The sequence below is a fragment of the Atheta coriaria genome, unplaced genomic scaffold, assembly GCF_025399875.1.
Source record: "Atheta coriaria isolate IRGN ID8LTWV9N9 unplaced genomic scaffold, Caltech_Dcor_3.1 hic_scaffold_6_pilon, whole genome shotgun sequence".
NCBI classification, from domain to species: domain Eukaryota; kingdom Metazoa; phylum Arthropoda; class Insecta; order Coleoptera; family Staphylinidae; genus Dalotia; species Dalotia coriaria.
In genome coordinates, this window is record NW_027045448.1 from 2,765,213 (window position 1) to 2,786,471 (window position 21,259).

Sequence of the window (21,259 nt, forward strand, 5' to 3'; positions counted from 1 at the left end):
TTCCATTTTCTTCTAGCTTAAAAAAAATTTTTTGAGTCCAAAAGAGTCAAGTGTAATCTCTTGATCTTTTGAGAGGTCTTTGGTCAAATTTGGAAAATGGAAAAACTAAATCTGCCATTTTATAGATCCATAACACGGCATAAACAAAATGAAGAAAATTCTTTTCAATCTTTATTATTTTCCGAGAAAATAGCAGCGGAAATTTTTTAGGCACATGTTATATTTCAAATTTTTAAAATGTTATCTTATCTAGGATTTGACGCTGAACATCGGGGTGTTTTCGGTTTTGTTTATCTCTATTAGTTCCTCAGATAATTGATTCTTAAGTCTCGATGGGAGTGCACATTTCACTTAAGAATCTTAAGAGAGATACAGAGTGTTTTGCACACCATGTTATCAATTTTTTTGAAGAATTCAAATTTTTGAATGGCATTTTAGGGCATTTCCAGAAGGACACGAAAATCAAAAGGGTATGCATCATGTAGGGAGACTTCTGAGCTTCAAAATAGCGGTAACAAACTTTCAAGAAAGTTAATTTGTTCGCGAGATACAAGGTGTTTTCCACACCATGTTTTCAATTTTTTTGAAAAATGACAATTTTTAACGGGCATGTTAGGGCATTTCCGGAAAGGTGAGAAGATTGAAAAGGAATGTGTTGAGTAGGGAAACTTTAGATCTTTAAAATTGCAGTGACGAACTTTAAAAAATTTAATTAGTTCGCGAGATACAGGGTGTTTTGCGCGCCATGCTTTAAATTTCTTTGAAAAATGAAAAATTTTTAAAGACAGTTTTGGGGCACTTCAAAAAGGGCGAGAAGATTCACAAGGTATGCATCATATAGAGGAACTCTCGAGCTTTAACTAATGTCAATTAGTTCACGAGATACAGGGTGTTTTCTGCACCATATATACATACTTTATGAAAAATGCTACTTTCTAAAAAACACAGCATTTTCAGAAGAGCTAGGGGGGGGGGTGCAAATATATGCATCGTGTAGAGAAACTCTCTAACTCTAACATTGCGATAAGAAACTATAAAAAAAGTCATATAGTTTGTAATAACGAAATTTTCCAGTATTACGATAAATCTTTGTCAAAAGCAACATGTCGAAACCAAGGATTGAACCAGGGAGCTTTAGATCTTCAGTCTAACGCTATCCCATACAAATAAGAACCATCTTGGAGAGAGTCTCTTGATGGACAATTGGAGGCTGAGAAACTGCAAGAATGTTAATTTTTTTTTATTATTAATAGTACATTTTAACGCATTTTTTAAGGGTTTAGGATGATTGAAAAATAAGAATCGTGTAAAGAATCCTTTAAACTATAATATGGCGATAAAAAACTCAAATTAAGAAAATTAGTTCATTGATTGACGTCCTAATATGAAGTAAAAATAATTAAAAAATATTAATGTTTATTGGTGTCTGGCTGGGGTTGGAACCATACCAAGTGTCTGGCAATGAGCAGCGCATGTTATAATAATATTACGAATAAAATATGCAAAAATAGAGTTTGCTAAAATAACGAATTTAACATCATTTGAATTTGAAAACATTTTCATTTTCTAAAATGACGAATGTCTGGCCGTCACGTATTCTTAGACTATATGTATTTATATGGATGTAAATGAATATAATATATGCCTGGGAGTGTAATTAAATTTTAACCAAAGACTGTTTTTAGTTATACGATTACTAAATATGTTGTTATAAAATATGGCTTCAGTTTCGTTCTGATTTTAGTGTAATTAAGTCCCTTTTTCAATTCTCTGAAGTATACTATGTTACTACATATTCATAATAACTTATCTGGAGTAGAAATCGTAAATAACAGGGCATTAAAAGCAAAATCATCTGTAATGGGTACAACGCACAGCACCTACTTGTAACTTGTAAGCAGTTTCAAAGAAATAATGATTTTGTTGTTAGGCAGCCAAGTTTTCTGGACACTATAACCTGTAATCCTTAAATATAATTTTAAACGGTTTGTTCTGCGGTGCATCTATTAATTTTATTAAATAAGAAGTAATTCATAGTTAATTCCCTACAGGAACTACAGGAATAAATCATGTTACGCAGTATGCTAAATATGCTCAGAAGCAGAACAAAAAGCGATCAATTTTTGCAATTCTCTTCTCAAGCATTTAGGAGAAAGAATATTGGCAAACAAATTGGAGTCTTTGGATGGTCTCTTTTAGTAAATATATTGTAATCAACAATAATACATTTTTACAGTGAGTAAATTATAGGTAGTTCCTGCATCTACTTTTGCTTTGGGAACTTGGCAAATCCAGAGAAAAACATGGAAAGAAAGTTTAATAAAGGAATTACAAGATTGTGTTCATGCAACTCCAACAAATTTACCAAAAACTTTAGAAGAAATTGAGAAATTAGAATATCATCCAGTACATGTTAAAGGGCATTTCTTGCATAATCAAGAGTTACATATGGGTCCCAGGACTTTGATAACTGAAGGCGATGCTGCTACTGAAAGTTCACTATTTTCTAAGGATCATAAGAAATCCCAGGGATATCTAGTCATAACTCCATTTAAATTAGCAGACAGAGAGTTGGTATTTGAAGTAATTGACTGTAGAAGGTAGCAATCAGCTTATTATTTGTAGAGAAACAATTTTGATCAACAGAGGATGGGTTCCTGGTAGGTATAAAGATCCATCCACCAGACCAAAGGGACAAGTACAAGGTGAAGTTGATGTAATTGGTATTGTTCGATTACATGAAAATAGGCCTAATTTTATGCCTGCAAATAAAGAAGCTAAGGATGCATGGTTTTATAGGTACATTTGTTAATATTTTTAATTTAATATGGAAGAATGATCAAACAAAATACATTCTAGGGACTTGACTCAAATGTCTGCTGCAACTGGTGCAGCACCAATATTTCTAGATGCAACTACTGATTTTGCAAAGGAACATGCACCAATTGGTGGCCAAACACGAATTTCCCTTAGAAATGAGCATTTATCTTATGTATTAACTTGGTATTCATTGAGTATGATTACAAGTTTTATGTGGTATACACAGTTTATTAGGAAGTAATTTTGCTAGTTGTAGAATAAAATGTTTATAAGTGTTACATATGTATTTTTGCTGGTTTATGTCTGTTATGTTTAACAGTTGATAAAAGGCGAGCATGTCTGTGATCATTAAAAACAGTATGAGCCCTATTTCTCATCATGAATAGACATTAAATTAAAATAAACAAGAGAGGATGTCCGAAGTAAGTTGCTACCGTACCGACTCAAACTGGTGTTGTTAGAAGACTATGTGTGACGAAGTTAAACTAGATTTTCAGCATCTGGAGGGGGGTTAAGGAGAATCTACTGTCGCAGAAGAAATCAGAGAAGACATGATGCAGCAACCAACAAAAAGTTTTCATAATAATTGTTCTTGTTCACTAGATTAGACATAAATAAAACACATAAACACATACATAAAGAATAGATCAGATATTTTAAACCAAATTGAATGTCACTTAGGGGGCGTAAATAGTTTTCCAAAGATATACAAATATTCATTTAAAAATATTGTTATTTTTTCCAATAAAATATGTTTTCCAAATGGTCATAATTTCGGACCGTATTTTCGTTTGGGAATTATTCTAATACGTACTGGTCAATATTCATGAAATGTTATCCTAATAAACTGCCACTAAAATGAGTTAAAAAATATGGATAACACAACAAGACACAAAAGCCAAATGACTGATTTGGTGGGGATTGCACAATATAGAAATAATGTTTTAGGCTTCTGGACTTATTTTGAAAAAATGCCAACTGTTTTATAAAACGCTTAGCGTTGCTTGTGACGTCAACGCTAAGTAAACAAAATAGTACACTTGATGCTTGATTGGACTTAATCTGAAGAAAGTGTGTGATTGCTTTCCAAAGAAGAGAATATAAGCTGAACTTTGTAATATAATCGTCAATTAAATTTAAGATTTAATAATCTATGTGATTTTCAGGTACAGATATCGTACCTACTCTATAAAATATAATTGGCCATTAAAAATATAATGTCGAATGACATCATAATACTGAATAGATCCTACGCGTCGAAGATTTTTACGAATCAAATCGAATATAGATAAAAATATTAGTATTGTGATATAATAAAAAAAAATTATTACAACATATAAACGTATTTATTTTCTATTTACGATAGAGGTTCCACGAGGTAATTTCACTTTTCACTGGATTTTCCAATTAACTTGTGGAATTAAAATCAATCATAAAATCGCAACCAATCTTTAATACAGCGTAATTATATTACACGCATGTTTGAGCGTCCCACCATTGCTATTTTACTAAACGGTCTTGCAGAAAGCAAATGGTAATATTAGCGCTTAGCAGCCTGCGTTATAGGCATATATATTATTGTTCTCAGCTAGACTATTGCTAGTGTGTCTTCTACCTTTAAGCGAGGACGTGAAAGTGCAAGTTGAGACATTTTCAATACTTCCAGTCAAGTGTACTTTATATTTCTTATTTCTTTAATTTGAAATTACGTTAAATTACGTCATTGTTATTGTATTAAGAAGGTAAGCTTACTTTAAAAATGTGACATTACTACTTTTGTTTGTTTAATTGACAAAAAATTTAAAACAATTATACGCTTTTATTGTTTATTACTGTTTTTGCCTATAACTTACACTCACTTATAACACTAAGTGATTTTAATGGGTTTAATCCTTTTATGCGTATGAAGCTGTTCGAAAAGCAATAACGTAATTGCAATTGCACTGATGCAATAAGCCATTAACGCATTGCCAATTGTTTGAATTGTGTAATTTAAAATTACATTGGCAAGTTTTTAAATAAAATTAATTGTTTGTTAAATACTAAAAGAAACACAGTATTTAATATTTTAAAATTTTTGTCAAAATTAAATGAATTTAAAAATTTCGTACAAGAAAACAACTAATGCATCTATACATTTTTTTGTTTCTTCATTTTGCTCATAGGTTTTATAAGATACTGTTCTGGTCTTAAATGTTTTACCCAAAACGATGTGAAAATTTATATTAGGACATGGCTCTATAAAAAAAATTATAGGAACATATTACAGTAGTTTTCGTTATTCATTTATAACTTATATTACTAACAAATAAATATATTTTCGGGATAGGCAGATGCGATAACTACTTAAAATTTTAATTCATAATAGAACCTTGAACTCGATATAATTTTTAAAGCAAAAATAATCAAAAACAATAATGTGGGGATATAATTTGCATAATCAATATTCACTTTGCATATTTAAATAAATCTGTTCCAAGAAATGCAGTCAAAAATACCCAAGTAATATATTATAAATTTATTTACCAAATTTATACCTTTAAACGTAAATGAATATTTAAATATTTTAACAAATTTTCAAATAATAATAATAGCTACCTAATAATAGATGTTTCTTTATTTTCACAAAACACAAGCACACAAAAAACAAGGAAGATACAAGAAAACGACAGCATAACATTTACGTGACAGTAAAGCAACAACTCTTTCCAAACTTAGTGCATACAAGTTAAACCACAGATTTATTGCAAACGCTCCGGCCTAACTGTATACTTGAACCGCAAATTTTACTTTCTTAGTCTTACCGGTATCGGTTGCACTTCTTGCACTCAGTTGCAACCTATTGCCAGTTATATATCTCGTGAATGTTTCGAGTGAAAGTGGCCATTTCCCTTTTAAATATATTGCAGCAGGAAAAGCGAAAAACTGGTTTAATGCTGTTCATGTCGAACATTTATTTGCGTTTTAATTCGTAAATCTGTCTCTGACATTGCAGAGTTTTCCGGCATTTCATTACGCATTAATAGAATTATAAATACGCATATAAATAGACTTTTACTTTTGTATGATATTTTGTTGTAGTGACAACGAGAGAATGCGGTACTTAATGCAATGGTAAAAGTGATGTCGGTGTGTGTAATAAATTCAAAATTTTCTACTGATGTTACGGAGGTAAAAAGTTATCATACGCTAATTCCACTGCAGTTAGTACTAGGAACTATTATGTAAAAGTAACCTTTATATTAGTTTTCAAGTCACATAAAAATTATATTTAAATACCTACCTAATTATTTTTTTAAATTTTATTATATTTGAGTTTTGACTCCCACAAACATCCAAGCCAATTCTAATTCATTATCAAGCAAAAACGAAAGATAAAATAAATTTTAAAAATATAGTCTCTTTATTCTTTAATTAACTATGGACATCATTTGAATCAGCTCAGTTTTTATCAATTGAATATAGTGTTTATCATAAAGCAGTAAATAATTTTTATGCATTCTGCGTCTCAAAAAATGTTATATTCAGTGTGTCTAAACTTATCTACTATACAATTTATTAATTGTATTTATTATATGCCAAGCATGAATACAAAACATAGGTTAAAATATTTCTGCGAATGTTATGTTCAGCGAAGAAGTATTACACAGTTGCAATTTTTCTTGGTACTGCGTTAATTGTTTATTATTCGTTTACGCATAAGTGCGTAGTGCACATCTAACACATCTGTAAAAATTTCATTTTATATACCTAATATACAATATGCAATGTTCTGTAGTTAATATGGTTAAATATTTTTCTTTGAAAGTTGCGTAAAACAAGAATTTATAGCACTAGCTTAAGTTATTGCACAAAACAGTAATTGTTTTTCTGACATGAAAATGCACCATAAATATTTAAATTACTGAGCGGTGAAGCACCACATTTAACACACATTTCTATTAATTGCAGACATAGTGATCGTTAACTGCATTGTCGATATTAATGCATTCTCAAAATTTGCAAATGTTAATGTACTTTTAAATATGATGACCTTCAGATTTACAACTGCTACTTTCACAACATCAAAACTATTTCCTTTTTTAACTTTATTTATTTATTTCTGGTAACAATTGTTATAATGTAATAATCTAAATGACAATAAAAAATTAGAAATCAACAAATCTCTATATAAAATCTTGATAGATATTTTGATATTCAGCCTGATTGGTGTGAAATTGCGTAATAAGCGCTTCAATGCCGTACTTCAAATTGAGATTGAAGTTATTGAAGTGTTATTGACACAATATATAGTCATATAAAAGAAATGTTTGAATAGCTTATATAAGAAGTTTAAATTTCTAATTCAACTGCAAATATAAAATATATCGTGGTCATTTCTTTTTATTGCATTTGGAAATAAATAGCAAATAAATAATTTGGTGGTTTGGCATTTTATATGGTGAAAAGTTTATTTGCACGTAAAGTTTTAGTTTTCAACTAAGGAAGGCGTAGTAATAGCACAGGAAAGTGAAAATGTAAATGGTAAAAAAGCAGCTATAATCATGTGTGATGATTACGGATTGTAAGCTGTGATCATAAAATAAATGTCGAAGCTACTCGGCTTAATGAGTGTTTCCGGAAAACCAAACCAAAACACTTTGTTTATAATTAAATTAACTGAAACAAAGCAAAAAAGATCAGAAAAGTATAAAATAAGATGTATTCAGATCTTTACAATAAATACCTTAACTGCATTTAAATTTAACTACAATAGTAACACTAAAAAAAACATACGTTCTGCAAATTTTTTTTCTATCATTTCGTCCATTTTGCGGAATATGTCGCTTACCTGTTTGAGCGATGAATCTTTCAAATTTGCATTGCAGAACATTCTTCAAATTAAATTAGGTACAAATCCGTAACGACAGCAAAAGTCTGTAATTTAAAACAGAAGAAAAAAGTTCATTAGTTTCAGAAAGTAGCACAATGATTTAAATAATTATACAAATATCATATAAAACAATTGATTATATCATTAATTTATTAATCATTACTAAATACGATGCGTAAACCATTATTATACCGTTTGCGTGTTCAAACGAAATCAAAGATTATGATCAGCATAAAAACTTGCACAAATCACTATTTACCATAATTTAACTTGTAATGCATTGAGTTTTAAATTTACATTACTATAATGTTATAAAACAATTATGTATTATACATTTTTATGAGTATCAATAATATTTTTTAGAAGGAATCATGACGGAAGCGACCGGAAAAGTAGTGCAATGGTACCGCGGCAGAAACATTTTCATAACCGGTGGCACGGGATTTATGGGCAAAGTCCTTGTCGAAAAACTACTGTACTCATGTGAAGATATCGGAAACTTATATATTCTCATGCGACCTAAACGAGGAAGGTCCGTGGAGCAACGCATTGATGATATTTGGAAACTACCCGTATGTATTATGTCTAAAAACTTGAAATTTCATTACGAATTGTATTCCATTGCAGTGCTTTTCAAGACTTCGGGAAGGTAGCCCACACTTAAAATCGAAAATAATCCCAATCCACGGCGATTTAGTCACTGAAAGCTTGGGCATTTCTGATGCTGAAATGAAACTGCTTGTTGAGAACGTTTCGGTGGTGTTTCACTGTGGTGCCACTTTGAAGTTGGAAGCGACGCTGAAAGATGCAATCGAACAGAACACTGCTGGAACTCAAAGGGTGGTCGACGTCGTGAAACAATTCAGTAAACTGGATGTATTTATTCATATGAGCACGGCGTTTTGTTCTGCTGATCTTGAAGTTTTTGAAGAACGAGTAATATAATTTATAACAAAAAAGTATAATATTGTTGCAAATTTTTATTAATAATATTCCAGGTATACGAAACTAAGGACGACCCACGGCACGTTATTGACATCACAAGATATTTAAGAAATGAAATATTAATTCCGATAACCAAGAAACTGATTGAACCACATCCGAACACTTATACTTATAGTAAAAGATTGGCGGAAGTTTTAGTCGCCAATGAAGCTGATAATATTAATGTGGCCATTGTACGTCCATCAATTGGTAAATTTCTTTTCACAATTTATTTTATTCACTATAAACGAGCTGAAAACTTGTGGGCAGACAAATATGGTCTGCTTTAGACGTTCACCTCTTCACCTAGAAATATATAATATATTTTCGTCAAAAACAAAATGGAAGGGGTAAATGTCAGTCAGATAAAGTTTTCCATGCAAAAAAACACTTATAGTACGTAGACAATATTAAGCCCGGTTTACACGGTGCATTTTAGCGAAACGATTTCACTGCATCAGAATATCGCGACATCCTAAATGCATCGTGCATACCAGCTCAACCTAACTCCAATTTTGACAATACGCTGATTATACGATGCATTTGGTATGCATCAATATCCTGACGTAGTGAAAATTATCCGCTAAAATGCATAGTGTAAACCGGGCTTTAGAATTAAGTATAAATTAAGTTTATTTATCTTATTTGTTGTTTCTTAGTAACGCCATGTGGAATTGATCCTGTGCCTGGCTGGGTAGACACCCTCAATGGACCAATGGGATTAATCGCAGCTTCCGGGAAGGGAGTCCTGCGATCCATGCACTGCAAAGGCGAATACAATGCGCATACTGTGCCATGTGATGTCGCTATAAACGCTTTGATTATTATCGCATACAAAACCGGCTCTGAGAAAAGGTGTGCACATTAATGTCATTTACTGATGATTTGTTTTTGTATTTTGTAATTCGGAAATTTCCTCGATTCCAGACGAGACGAAGTGCCTGTTTATAATCTCACAAATGATGGCGTCTTCCACATTACATGGGGCGAGATACTCAAGTTCGGAAAAGAAGTATACTATAAATATCCTTTTGAGCAGATGATTTGGTATCCGGATGGTGACATGCGGAGCTGCTACTTCGTGCATTGGCTATATTGTATTTTCACACATTGGCTACCTGCCTACCTCATCGATATGCTAATGTTCATATTTCGACAAAAACGATTGTGAGTATCTTATGCAAATTTTTATCGCCTTGTTTCTTGATGGCGATAACACATTTGCATTCAAACGATGCATTTATATCAATCACACTATGTTTGGGAAGTTTTGGTTTTGATTGCGCGTTAACCTCGGAGGTTAAATTATATCAGAAAAGTGAAAAATAAGACCTGTGAGATGTTTGTTAAGAATAAAGTTTATGATGACGTAGATTTATTTTGGCTGCTCAAATTTCATTTTTACTGAAATGGCATATATGTTATCTACATCAAAACAAATGCTTGGTGATCCGGATGCTTAGTATTTATATCGTGTTTTTTTTTTGCAAAAATATTATATAATATAAATTTAGCAATTAACCGCAATTTTCGAAAGTAAATTTATGTCTTTTGTGTCTTTTGCGCAATGTTGCGCAGTTGCAACGTTGTTTAAAACTTTTATGTTAGTTTTATAAAGTAAAATCAATTAATTTGCTCGAACCAAAATGTAGCAACAATTCACAAATTCAAATGCAGCTCTTCTGTAATAATTTTCTTAATCATCTTTAATTTGAGTAGGTAAAGTCAGACTTTTAGAAATCAAATATATCACACTTAATATAGGACACACTAGGATTTCATAACAGATATTGTTTATGGAAGTATTAATACAAATATTCTTTTTAGTATGGTACGCGTTCAACAGAAGATCCATGATGGTTTAGAATTACTACAGTTTTTCACCACCCGCAATTGGAAGTTTTCAAGTGAGCGTTTTTTGAGCATCCATGAGGGTCTCGACGAGCGAGAAAAGAAGACATTCCACATTAATTTTAAGATAATGTCAGTCAAGCAGTACTTAACGCATTGCATACTGGGCACTCGACAGTACTGCATGAAGGAGGATTTAAAATCGTTGCCGAGATGTCGCGTGCAGCAAACATTGTAAGTATTATTCAAATGTATTTAGTCTAAATTCAGTCAAACCTAATTTAAAATACAAAAAATATTAACATATGAGATGTTGCACAATCGCGAAATACTGCAATTCGTATTGTAAACATATTTTTAAAATAAATAATAAAATAATAAAAATGTTGTTTCAGCATGTACATATTGGATCGAGGCCTGAAACTGGCATTTTATATCTACATTTTTTGTACCATCATGAATCATTCAGAGGATATAATTGACTCAATGTACACCGTTATGATGTATTTTGCAACTTTACTTAATATGTAATACACAAAAACAATCAATTATAAAATTGGGTGGTGGTACAATAAATAAATATAGACTTATTATTGCATGCATTAAACATGTGTGCCAATTACTGTTGCATATCATTTGAATATAGTGCATATTTTTTATACTTTTACTAACTCTTATCAAATGGAACATAGTTCGAATTCATGAGGAGAGCTGATTAACGCAACGATCTATGAACTTGCTAAATTTTAATTTAGTCTAGAAAAATGAATGTAAAGAAATCATGTACTAATTGTAATAAAGATAATATACTATTTAACAATATAAGTTAAGACATCTACAATGCAAATAAATGTAATAAATAGATACATATTTTTAGACATTTAACAAACACACCAAATACTCGGTCCGTTCAATCAAGTGCAAATGCAAAAAATGTATAGCAATGTAATATAGATTAGAATACCCTCTAAACAGTTTTGCATGATATAAAAGCAAATGTTTCGCGACCTTTATTACAGTTTATTCAGACATGCTCCAATGAAATCAAGTTTATCATTAAGCAATGTGTTCAAAGTAAAAAGACAAAATGATTTTCATCACACTTATATTGATCTCGATTACCGTGTTGGCGTTCCTGTATGAAAAGACATTGAGGCCAAAGAATTTTCCTCCAGGTAAATTTAAATATCTTTAATAAAAAAAAAATGGTTAATTTGATTTTAATATTCCTTTCAATTAGGACCAAGATGGAATCCCTTCACCGGTAATACACCAGTGATAAGAGCGCTTGCAAAACAACACGGCGGCGTCCATAAAGCCTTGCATGTGCTTTCCGAAACTTACAACTCAAATGTGATTGGTTTGAAATATGGACAAAAACTTACGATATGTGTTCATGATGATAAAGCCCTTAAAGAAATTTTAACCAGACCCGAATTTCAAGCTAGGCCTACCACGTTCTTTTCAACTTTAAGATCATTTGGAACAAATAAAGGTTCTTGATGATTACAAACATGTCTATTATGTATCTAATTAATTTTTTAATCATTTTAAAGGAATAACATTTACTAATGGAGATTTGTGGACAACCCAGCGTAGATTCCTCTTGCGTCAACTGCGAGATGTCGGTTTTGGAAAAGAAAAGATGGATCTTATGGTGGCTGAAGAGCTGGACAATATTCTTGAACAAATTGGCAACAACATCACACCTCCTATCAGTCGAATTTTTGCTACATCCGTGTTGAACGTTATTTGGGCTTTGCTTGCTGGTGAACGTTTAAATAATGATAACGCTAAGTTGCAGAACCTTTTGAATCTAATGGCCAAACGTACGAAATGGTTTGACATGTCTGGTGGTTGGTTGAACCTTTTCCCCTGGTTGCGCTTCATTGCCCCGCAAGCTACCGGATTCGAGCTGATATCGCACATTAATTCAGAAATGAAAGAGTTATTTATGGGAGTCATTAACGAGCACACCAAAAATTGGCATGAAGGACGTAACGACGATGTAATTTATGCTTTTCTCACCGAAATGAACGAAACAAAGCATTATTCGTTTACAGGTGTGTTTCACTTGATTTTCGGTAAATTTTATTCTGATTATTTAATTTGTAGAGGATCAACTAGTCATGATTTGCGTTGATCTCTTCTTTGGTGGCGCTACGACGACGAGTACTTCATTGGAGTTTGCTTTCTTGTGCATGCTCTTATATCCGGATGTGCAAAAGAAGGTTCATGAATGTATCGACAAGGCATATCTAAATGGAGCTATGCCACACTACAAAGACAGACATTTGTAAGCATATGTTTTAATTTAATTATATGAATAACAATGTATTAAAACATAATTGTTTGCTCAGGTTGCCTTACGTGGAAGCTGTGATATTTGAAGTTTTGCGGTGTTATTTGGTGACGCCAATAACCGGTCCCCGAATTGCTTTGCATAACACCAAATTAGAATCATATGACATTCCTGAGGTATGAATTAATTTGATTTATAGATTATTATGTATATTTGTGTAATACAACAATCATCAATATTTTTTAGGGTACTACTATCATGATCAACAATTATTCATCGAATCACGATCCAAAAATATGGGAAGATCCAAAAACTTTCCGCCCAGAACGTTTTTTGGACGACAGCGGAAAAGTTGTTGTCCCAAATTACTTCTACCCATTCAATATTGGTAATAAGTTGGTAATAATAAATAAGATGATTTAATTGAAATGATGTTTTTTGATTATAGGTAAGAGGAAGTGTCCGGCAGATACAATGGCCAGAAATTGCGTATTCACATTTTTTGCTGGAGTAATGAAGACTTATGAGATATCGTTGCATGACAAGTCACAAAAACTAACCGGAATCGAGATTCCAGGCATTACAATATCGCCGGAACCTTTTAAAGCATCTTTTAAAAAAAGACACGCCAATTAAATGCATTTTAGCTTATATTCTAAACGACTGTTTTATATTGAATATGTAAATTAATATTAAATGAAAACACAGATCTAACAGTCAATGATGTAAAATATACAATTGTATTGTTATTGTTATTTTTATTAAATGTACTCAATGAAAAGACAAAATGTCATCCCACATAACGTTAGGCAACTCCTAGACAAAGTTATGTCTGAGGTTATGTCTTAGAGCTTTACATTAAGAAAATCTAAATAAATTCCTTTTTGCTCTTTTAATCGTACCTACTAACAAACAATTCTTAAGACATACCATGCGAACTACTTACGCACTTACATACGTTATTGCGACAAGGCATTTCTTCTTCAATTGATTTAACAGATTCTCAGGATAAAAATGATTGTTTTAAAAAATGGGCGCCTAGCAGTTCAGTTTCTACTTTCCTAGTAGAAAACTTATACACGAGCGAATGTAAAAAAAAAGTACTGAATCATGACAAGAATTGATTAATTTTATGAATTGTTAGTACATTAGATGTTAATAAACTGCAATTAATTATGCAGTTTTTGCTTTTTGTAACTTTAATAGTCCAGGTATGTCAGCATTTCCTGAATAAATTCATTGAAGCGTATATTTATGTTGTTTGCAGGATATAAATAAATAATAAGTGCTATAACGATTATAGTACTGACGCGTTGGGAAACTCTTTATATATTTACAATTTCAATATACTTCAGTACATGCAGGTTTCCTATATATTTATATTTTAATGAGGTAAATATTATCCAATACAAAGATTTGAATTTATAGTAATTAGTAAAATTATTGTTATTTGTTTGCCATATACAATATTTGCTCCTCGAGTATATAACTAGCGTTGCGCAGTTTAGCGGCATATCAAATTCTTAGTCAGTTAGTATCAGTCAAATATTTAATCATTTTACTTCTATTAAGATAACATTAATGAGCGTGATGCATTCAGTATCAAGTTTAGCGCTATTTAAAAGCACTCAATACTAAACATGTGGCGCCAATTTGTTTAATTTAAAACAAGTGATAAACTCTGCACTGTACATGAACGCGTGAGAAAAACGAAATCGAATAAAAAACAAAGCTTTATAAAAAATTCGGCGCGGTTAGAATCTCTTGTATAAAAACGCAGAGAGGCGACCTTCGGCCACTCAATTGATGAAAGTTTATCCGTTTGTAGCCACCGGCTTGTGCGTGTCTCTAGTGACTTGTAGTTTAACTTCATGTGCCGCTGCCGCAAACGCGGGTACGCTTAAAGTTCGGCAACAAGTGCTTTAATAGAATTAGAATTAAACACATTGCTGTAATATAACGCCACATCAAAAATGATTCTATTAACGCTATTTTTAATTGGAGTTAGTGTGTTGCTATATTTGTACGAAAAGACTGTAAAACCGAAGAACTTCCCACCAGGTACGCATCTTTCTCAGTTGGTTGTAAATCATTTATTTACTGTTTTTGTCTCCGTTTTCGTTTCCGTTTAGGTAATGCATGATTTAGGTTTTATAATATTTTCTTTTTACGTAAATTTAAATTATAATTTTCTTTTGAAAAAAATATATAATTCAAATTTATGTAACAATAAAATATTATAGAAAAATTTATTTCATTCCGTTGTGAGCATTTTTTAATTAATGATTTTTCGTGAATTCGTAAATTTATTAACTATGTGTTAAGTTTTGAATTAATCTATTTTCCCAGGCCCCAAATGGCATCCAATTACAGGCAGTACGCCAACAGTAAAAGAATTTGCCAAACAGTTTGGTGGCACACACAAAGCATTCCTGAAATTATCGGAAATCTACGATTCGAATGTAATCGGTTTAAAATTTGGGAATGAGGCAACAGTGTGCGTGTCCGGCGAGTCACTTCTAAAAGAAGTTTTAATGCAGGATGAATATCAGGCTAGACCTATCAACTTTTTCTCCAATTTAAGATCATTTGGTACCAATAAAGGTAAGAACAATATTGCATACAATGTAATAGAATTTAATTGCATTTAATTAAATGAACACAGGTATTACTTTTACAAATGGCGAACACTGGAAAACACAACGCCGGTTTTTCATACGGCACTTGAGAGAACTCGGTTTCGGTAAACAAAAGATGGACTTTATGATCACCGACGAAGTCAACAAGATTATCAACTTTATGGGCCAAAACGATTTGCATGAAATCAAGACGATCATCGGTACGTCTGTATTGAGCATTTTATGGACTCTGGTTGCCGGCGAACGCTTAGAATACAGTAATGAACGTTTGCAAAATTTGCTCACACTGATGAACAGGCGGTCCAAAGTATTTGAGATGGCCGGGACCTGGCTGAATTTGTTTCCATGGATTCGATTCATAGCACCCAAGGCATCAGGATACGAATTGATCATGAATATCAATAACGAAATGAAAGAACTATTTAAGTCTGTGATTAAAGAGCATAGTGATACTTGGTATCCAGATAGAAAAGATGATGTTATTTACGCCTTTCTGACCGAAATGCATCAATCTTCTGATGAAACTTTTACTGGTTGGTAGAATATATCAGAATTTGTGCATTAATGCAATTTTATGTTTTTCACAGAGGATCAGCTTTTGATGTTGTGTGTAGATGTCTTTTTCGGGGGTGCCACAACAACAAGTAACACATTGGATTTTGCGTTAATGTGCATGATTCTATACCCAGATATTCAAAAGAAGGTACATGAATCTATTGATGCAGCATATACCAATTGCACTTTGCCACACTATAAGGACAGACATTTGTGAGTCGCTATCTACTTTAGTCATTAGAAAGTAAATTAAATAATGTTTTCTAGAATTCCGTATGTGGAGGCTGTCATCTGTGAGGTTCAACGTTATTATAATGTTTCACCAATAACTGGTCCGAGAATTACGCTCGCAAATACAAAATTAGAATCCTACGACATACCAAAGGTACTATTTATTGTAAACTAGTTTTTGCCTACTAATTTTAAAGAAATGACAATAGCTAATAATGTATTTTAGCACTATTGCGAATTCAATTATTTAGTTATATCTATAATTGAAGCTTTGTACCAATTTTCATTCCTTATTTAACATATCATAATTTTTGAAAGCTCAATAGTAATGCTGCGAATAGGGGCATTGACCAATTCAACAAATCATAGACCAACAAAGTCTGTCCCGCTATTCTTGACTGTAACAAATGCGACTTAACATTCTAGGGAACCACAGTGCTAATAAACAACTACGCAGTAGATCACGATCCAAAACTATGGGAAAATCCAGATGTTTTCCAACCGGAAAGATTTCTGGATCAGAATGGCAACGTAACAATTCCTCAACACTTTAATCCATTCAATATTGGTATATTTTTAATTGAGTGCACTAAGTTAAGTTCACTAACTTAAATTTAATTAATTACAGGAAAAAGAAAATGCTTAGCAGATGCACTAGCACGTAGCTGCATCTTCACCTTCTTTGCTGGAATTATGAAAACTTATACCCTGTCACTGGCGGATAAATCGAAGCCACTCACTGGTATACCACTTCCGGGGATAACCATCTCACCTGAACCGTACATACCATGCTTCACTCACAGATGTAGCAAGAACTAATTACTAAGTATACTTATAAACCTGTTGCTTGAAGAAATACATAAAATTTAATGTTTTTGTTAATAATCCTTATTACTATTTATCGATTTGATTTATTAAACATTTGTATGATATGCTTATTTTCTTAAATATTACGTCTCTAGTAGAGACTCTCTACATATGTCCAAAAGCCAACATAGGTATGTGTTGTTTTATTGTGAATTTAAATTATCTATGTTTTAGATACTACACTGTACAAATGATTACAAAAACAAGATAAATAGTAACAATGCTTAATACCTGTATTAAGTAAAGTAAAACGTCAGTTCGCAGGTTTTAACTTACTATAGATCATTATTTTAATATACTATAGATAATGCCATTAAATCAAATTTTCAATCTCATTTACATCAGAACACATTCATATCTACTTTCAGCAGTGATAATATTTGAACTCTCAACTAACTAGTTTAAAATTTGACTAATTATAGTAATGCTATCTTGCATTTCGTTTATTACTATTATTAATTAATTCAGTGCTTTCAATGAACTTTAAAAATTATAATAATAAATAATGTAAAAAGTTTTGAGTAAAATATAGAGCCATTTGTTGCAACACTGTTAATAAGCTATGTATAGTGTCCACTAACATTTTAATTGGATCAGGTTCATGTTACAGCATAGAATATACATACAATCATAGCTTGCTAAGGCTAACAATATAATTTAATATCAAATAAGGTTGCCTGCCCTTCTTCTAATGTACATAAGTTCACCTTTTCCTGGTTTTTAGTGCATCAACTATTAATTAACCAAATCGACTAATATTTATGAATATAAATGAATACACTGAGCAAATTAAATATTAAAGGAGTCAGGACTGATAATTTTGAATATTACACCTCTAAAATATTGATTATGGACAAATTAAAACGAGCTGATAAACAGTGTTGCCTTTCAGTTTTCATACTCAGTCTAAAACTGCTCTGAAGTTGAAATTGCATGTCAATAATTACTTAATAAATCAGATGAAATCTGTTTTGTAATAAAATTATGTTGCTCATTGTTGATTTCACTTAGATTAGACATTAGTTTGCTTGCAATACCGTTGTTAAACGGAATACAAAAAGCTTTCGAATTTTGATTTCGGCGTAGGCTTAGCAAACGGCGAGAACCAACCGATCGAAAAACGCCCAAAGACGGCTTGTATGCTTTTCCATCTGCTCTTTTTCACCCACCTGGCCTCTTCTTTTTTTAACTGTTCAATTCCTGTCTCATCATTCCAGATTGCTTGGACTTGTGTGCCCAACATCACAGCAGTGAAGATAGCAAACAGCAGTGCTTCAAAGGATAAAAATAGGAGGAACACTGCAGTTGCAGGTGGACTATATGCTGAGCATTCCTTCCAATCATGTCGAATGCACACCATGAAATGATTTACAGCCAAGAATAATGAGTGTAAAGACATGGCTGCTATGTAAAACTGAAATAATTTTATATAGAAAACTAATATAAATGATGCTTTATTGTGGCTTACTGTGAACAGAACAAAGTACTTTTGATTGTTTTCTCCAACACAATTGTTTACCCATGGACAATGATGATCCATCTTTCTGATGCATCTTTGACATACAGAGCAGTGATGTGCTCTTTCAGGTTTAATGCTGCAACATTTTGGACACTTAAAAATTACTTGTCCCTCTCTAAATCCCATTTGTTTTATCATTTCTTTTGTTGCATTGCCTTTTGGAACTGCACCCTATAAACACAATGGGAATTTAAAAAAAAGTACAAAGTGTTACTACAAAAAATTCACTTACTGGATCAGTGAACATAGTTCTTAGATGTGAAGCAAATGCCAAAAAGGCAAATGTTTGAAATATCACCATATTAATGACTTTGTAAAATGGATAAAAACTTGGTAATAGAATAACATTCATCACAACAAACTCTGCATACAGTATCAGCATCCATGTTAATATTGCACAGATTATTCCACAAATGTCTCGAATACACCACACCGAACCGCCGCAGCACTTATTATGCAGGTCGACCTCTCGTCGAAACGCCGTGTATTCGTATTCCATCATCGTTTCAGTAAAACATTTTGTTTGATGATATTTACACTTTTAGGTTACCAGAACTTCTTAATAGTTTCTGCATTTTAATAACATTTGCTTACTTGCTGCACTATTGCCATTATACTTTCACGCTTTATTATCCGGCGCAAATGTGCTTGTGTAATATTCGTAAAAATATTCGCGTTATGATAATCTTTTCATAAATTATAAGCACTCGAGTCTAGGGTTTGTATTCCAATTCCTATGAACACACATTCATCTGCAAGTCAATTGACCTTTATGACCTTGATTTATTATGATTTGAATTTGACGGCAGACAGTAGAACGAACAAAAATAATGGGTGTTTACAAAAACGAGAGTATATGCAATTTATAGTTCAATGGTTATCATATCAGAATGTTTACTTAAGTTTACTCTTATTTATATTTACATATATGTTATTATTTCTTAAATTAAATAAGATGCAATATTTATGTCTTTACTGAATAAACTGTTTTTTCATCATCAGGTGCGCAGTAATTACCCTCTGTACTAACAGAATGAAAGTTGGCGACAACGTGGAGGTTATGTGTTCAGAATACGTAGGAGTGAGTTTGTTGAATCGAGTTGGATTGAGTTCATAAAACTCACGTATTGTGCTTTAACATAACAGAAATTATCACTTAAAATTGTTAAATCATGGCGGTATTTATCACCCAATTAATTTATTATATATTATTAATACTTTTATTGTAGCCTCCACAGAAATCCGCTAAGGTGGCAACCAAGGGGGCCAAACAAATTGTAGAAGAAAATGTGTCAACCTTGAATTTCTACAGAAATATGGCAATTGCAGCTAATGCAATTTCATTAATTATTCTTGTCTTTTACAACTCCACAATCAGCATTGTAAGATCCTTTAATTTGATGTATATATTTATTTGTATCAATGTTTGTTATTAATATTTTACAGGTTTTATATTTCTTCTCATGTGCAATTTACATAGCTTCATATCAATTTATGGCATACATGGCTCGTCCCAAATATACTGAAAATGGTCAGCTTATTGATAGTGGGGTGGATCTTAACATGGAGGGTGGAATTGCTGAGTAAGTAATTTTCTGATTTTGGTTTTTATTGTGTGTATAGGTGTAATGTGTAATTGCAAGATTTATAATAGAATGCTATAAAATACTGCTTTACACATTTACATACAAATATTATTGAACATTCTTATATATTTTATTTTCAGACATGTGAAGGACATAATTATCCTCACAGCAGGTTGTCAGGTGCTAGCCTCAGTAATTTCAAATTATTTCTGGTACCTGTGGCTGTTTGCGCCAATTCGTGCTATGTGGATTCTGTGGAAAAACATTCTTGCACCATACTTCTTCCAAGAAGCACCTCCTGAGCAAGAGATTAGTGAAAAGAAGCAAAAGAAAATGGAACGGCGTATGCGACGACAGCAATGATAAAGACTATTTAAATTGTTATTATTTCTTTTTTAATTGTTTTACGGGATGTGTTATATATTATTGTATTTTAAAGGAGAGCTGCAAGTCAATTATGTATTTATGTGTACAAAATATATAATATTGAACAAACAGTTCTGAATTTAAGGATAGTTGAATTGTTCCGGATTTGTTCTGGTTAAATTGGAACATCTGTGTGAAAAGCTATTTGTGTTTGTAATGATTTAAATTGGTCAAATCAAAAGGAAACACGTAACAACATACTTTCATAACATGTAGGTATTTGATTTCTGTAGATGGTAAATATAAACTGATAAATGATTTTGAAAATTACTGCCGAATTGGTAGTTATGATTTGTGTGGAAATTACTGATTGATTTTCTCACTATTTAGTTCAGCCATAATATGCATTTAAATGAAAAATAATTTGTTGAAAAGTTGTTGAACAGTTGGGAACATGATTATAGATAGACTATGAAAAGTCTTCATCGGTCACACAGCTTCCAAAAAGTTATGTACGGTCAAAGCTTTTTCTGTTTTCTTTTTTGTCCATGTTTATGTCACGTTTTCGTTTGCTACGTCGTACTCAGAATTCCAACATATGCTCTCTTAGCAACCTTTAGATACAGGACATTAACATGCGTCAATAATTCTGTATTAATAAAAATT

General features: G+C 32.0%; 6 protein-coding genes and 1 long non-coding RNA gene across 9 annotated transcripts; 5 read left to right on the forward strand and 2 right to left on the reverse strand.

Annotated features, from left to right (window-relative positions):
• Positions 1-1,836: 1,836 nt before the first annotated feature.
• Surf1 (surfeit locus protein 1) lies at positions 1,837-3,098 on the forward strand. Of its 2 annotated transcripts, XM_065305555.1 has the most exons (5): positions 1,837-1,985; positions 2,052-2,198; positions 2,251-2,570; positions 2,626-2,799; positions 2,860-3,098. In XM_065305555.1, the coding sequence occupies exons 2-5, from the start codon at positions 2,070-2,072 to the stop codon at positions 3,059-3,061; spliced, it is 825 nt and encodes a 274-aa protein (XP_065161627.1). In that variant the 5' UTR covers positions 1,837-1,985; positions 2,052-2,069; the 3' UTR covers positions 3,062-3,098. The 2 variants fall into 2 exon arrangements, with proteins under 2 accessions (XP_065161627.1, XP_065161626.1); XM_065305554.1 differs by lacking the exon at positions 1,837-1,985 and having other exon boundaries at positions 1,992-2,198.
• Positions 3,099-4,425: 1,327 nt separating this feature from the next.
• Positions 4,426-11,392, forward strand: LOC135794702 (putative fatty acyl-CoA reductase CG5065). 2 transcript variants are annotated; one of them, XM_065306071.1, is made up of 8 exons: positions 4,426-4,562; positions 8,057-8,265; positions 8,321-8,629; positions 8,692-8,887; positions 9,337-9,532; positions 9,605-9,844; positions 10,505-10,762; positions 10,924-11,392. In XM_065306071.1, the coding sequence occupies exons 2-8, from the start codon at positions 8,065-8,067 to the stop codon at positions 11,057-11,059; spliced, it is 1,536 nt and encodes a 511-aa protein (XP_065162143.1). In that variant the 5' UTR covers positions 4,426-4,562; positions 8,057-8,064; the 3' UTR covers positions 11,060-11,392. The 2 variants fall into 2 exon arrangements, with proteins under 2 accessions (XP_065162143.1, XP_065162144.1); XM_065306072.1 differs by lacking the exon at positions 4,426-4,562 and having other exon boundaries at positions 7,994-8,265.
• Positions 6,201-7,963, reverse strand: LOC135794708 (uncharacterized). Its single transcript, XR_010548937.1, has 2 exons — positions 7,652-7,963; positions 6,201-7,479 (listed from the first exon to the last, which is right to left on the reverse strand). It is a non-coding gene; the product is annotated as an uncharacterized lncRNA (long non-coding RNA).
• A 136-nt stretch (positions 11,393-11,528) lies between the features above and the next one.
• LOC135794705 (probable cytochrome P450 305a1) lies at positions 11,529-13,579 on the forward strand. Its single transcript, XM_065306074.1, has 7 exons — positions 11,529-11,703; positions 11,769-12,023; positions 12,085-12,591; positions 12,644-12,824; positions 12,889-13,006; positions 13,077-13,218; positions 13,279-13,579. Exons 1-7 carry the CDS (start codon positions 11,616-11,618, stop codon positions 13,464-13,466), a joined length of 1,479 nt encoding a protein of 492 aa, XP_065162146.1. The 5' UTR covers positions 11,529-11,615; the 3' UTR covers positions 13,467-13,579.
• Positions 13,580-14,577: 998 nt separating this feature from the next.
• LOC135794704 (probable cytochrome P450 305a1) lies at positions 14,578-17,187 on the forward strand. Its single transcript, XM_065306073.1, has 7 exons — positions 14,578-14,891; positions 15,180-15,434; positions 15,496-16,002; positions 16,057-16,237; positions 16,292-16,409; positions 16,682-16,823; positions 16,884-17,187. The coding sequence occupies exons 1-7, from the start codon at positions 14,804-14,806 to the stop codon at positions 17,072-17,074; spliced, it is 1,482 nt and encodes a 493-aa protein (XP_065162145.1). The 5' UTR covers positions 14,578-14,803; the 3' UTR covers positions 17,075-17,187.
• A 196-nt stretch (positions 17,188-17,383) lies between these two features.
• Positions 17,384-19,412, reverse strand: LOC135794706 (palmitoyltransferase ZDHHC3). The gene is made up of 3 exons (XM_065306075.1): positions 18,874-19,412; positions 18,591-18,812; positions 17,384-18,536 (listed from the first exon to the last, which is right to left on the reverse strand). Exons 1-3 carry the CDS (start codon positions 19,141-19,143, stop codon positions 18,165-18,167), a joined length of 864 nt encoding a protein of 287 aa, XP_065162147.1. The 5' UTR covers positions 19,144-19,412; the 3' UTR covers positions 17,384-18,164.
• Positions 19,413-19,538: 126 nt separating this feature from the next.
• Positions 19,539-20,724, forward strand: LOC135794707 (transmembrane protein 208). The gene is made up of 4 exons (XM_065306077.1): positions 19,539-19,819; positions 19,871-20,023; positions 20,088-20,224; positions 20,368-20,724. The coding sequence occupies exons 1-4, from the start codon at positions 19,814-19,816 to the stop codon at positions 20,588-20,590; spliced, it is 519 nt and encodes a 172-aa protein (XP_065162149.1). The 5' UTR covers positions 19,539-19,813; the 3' UTR covers positions 20,591-20,724.
• Positions 20,725-21,259: the final 535 nt, after the last annotated feature.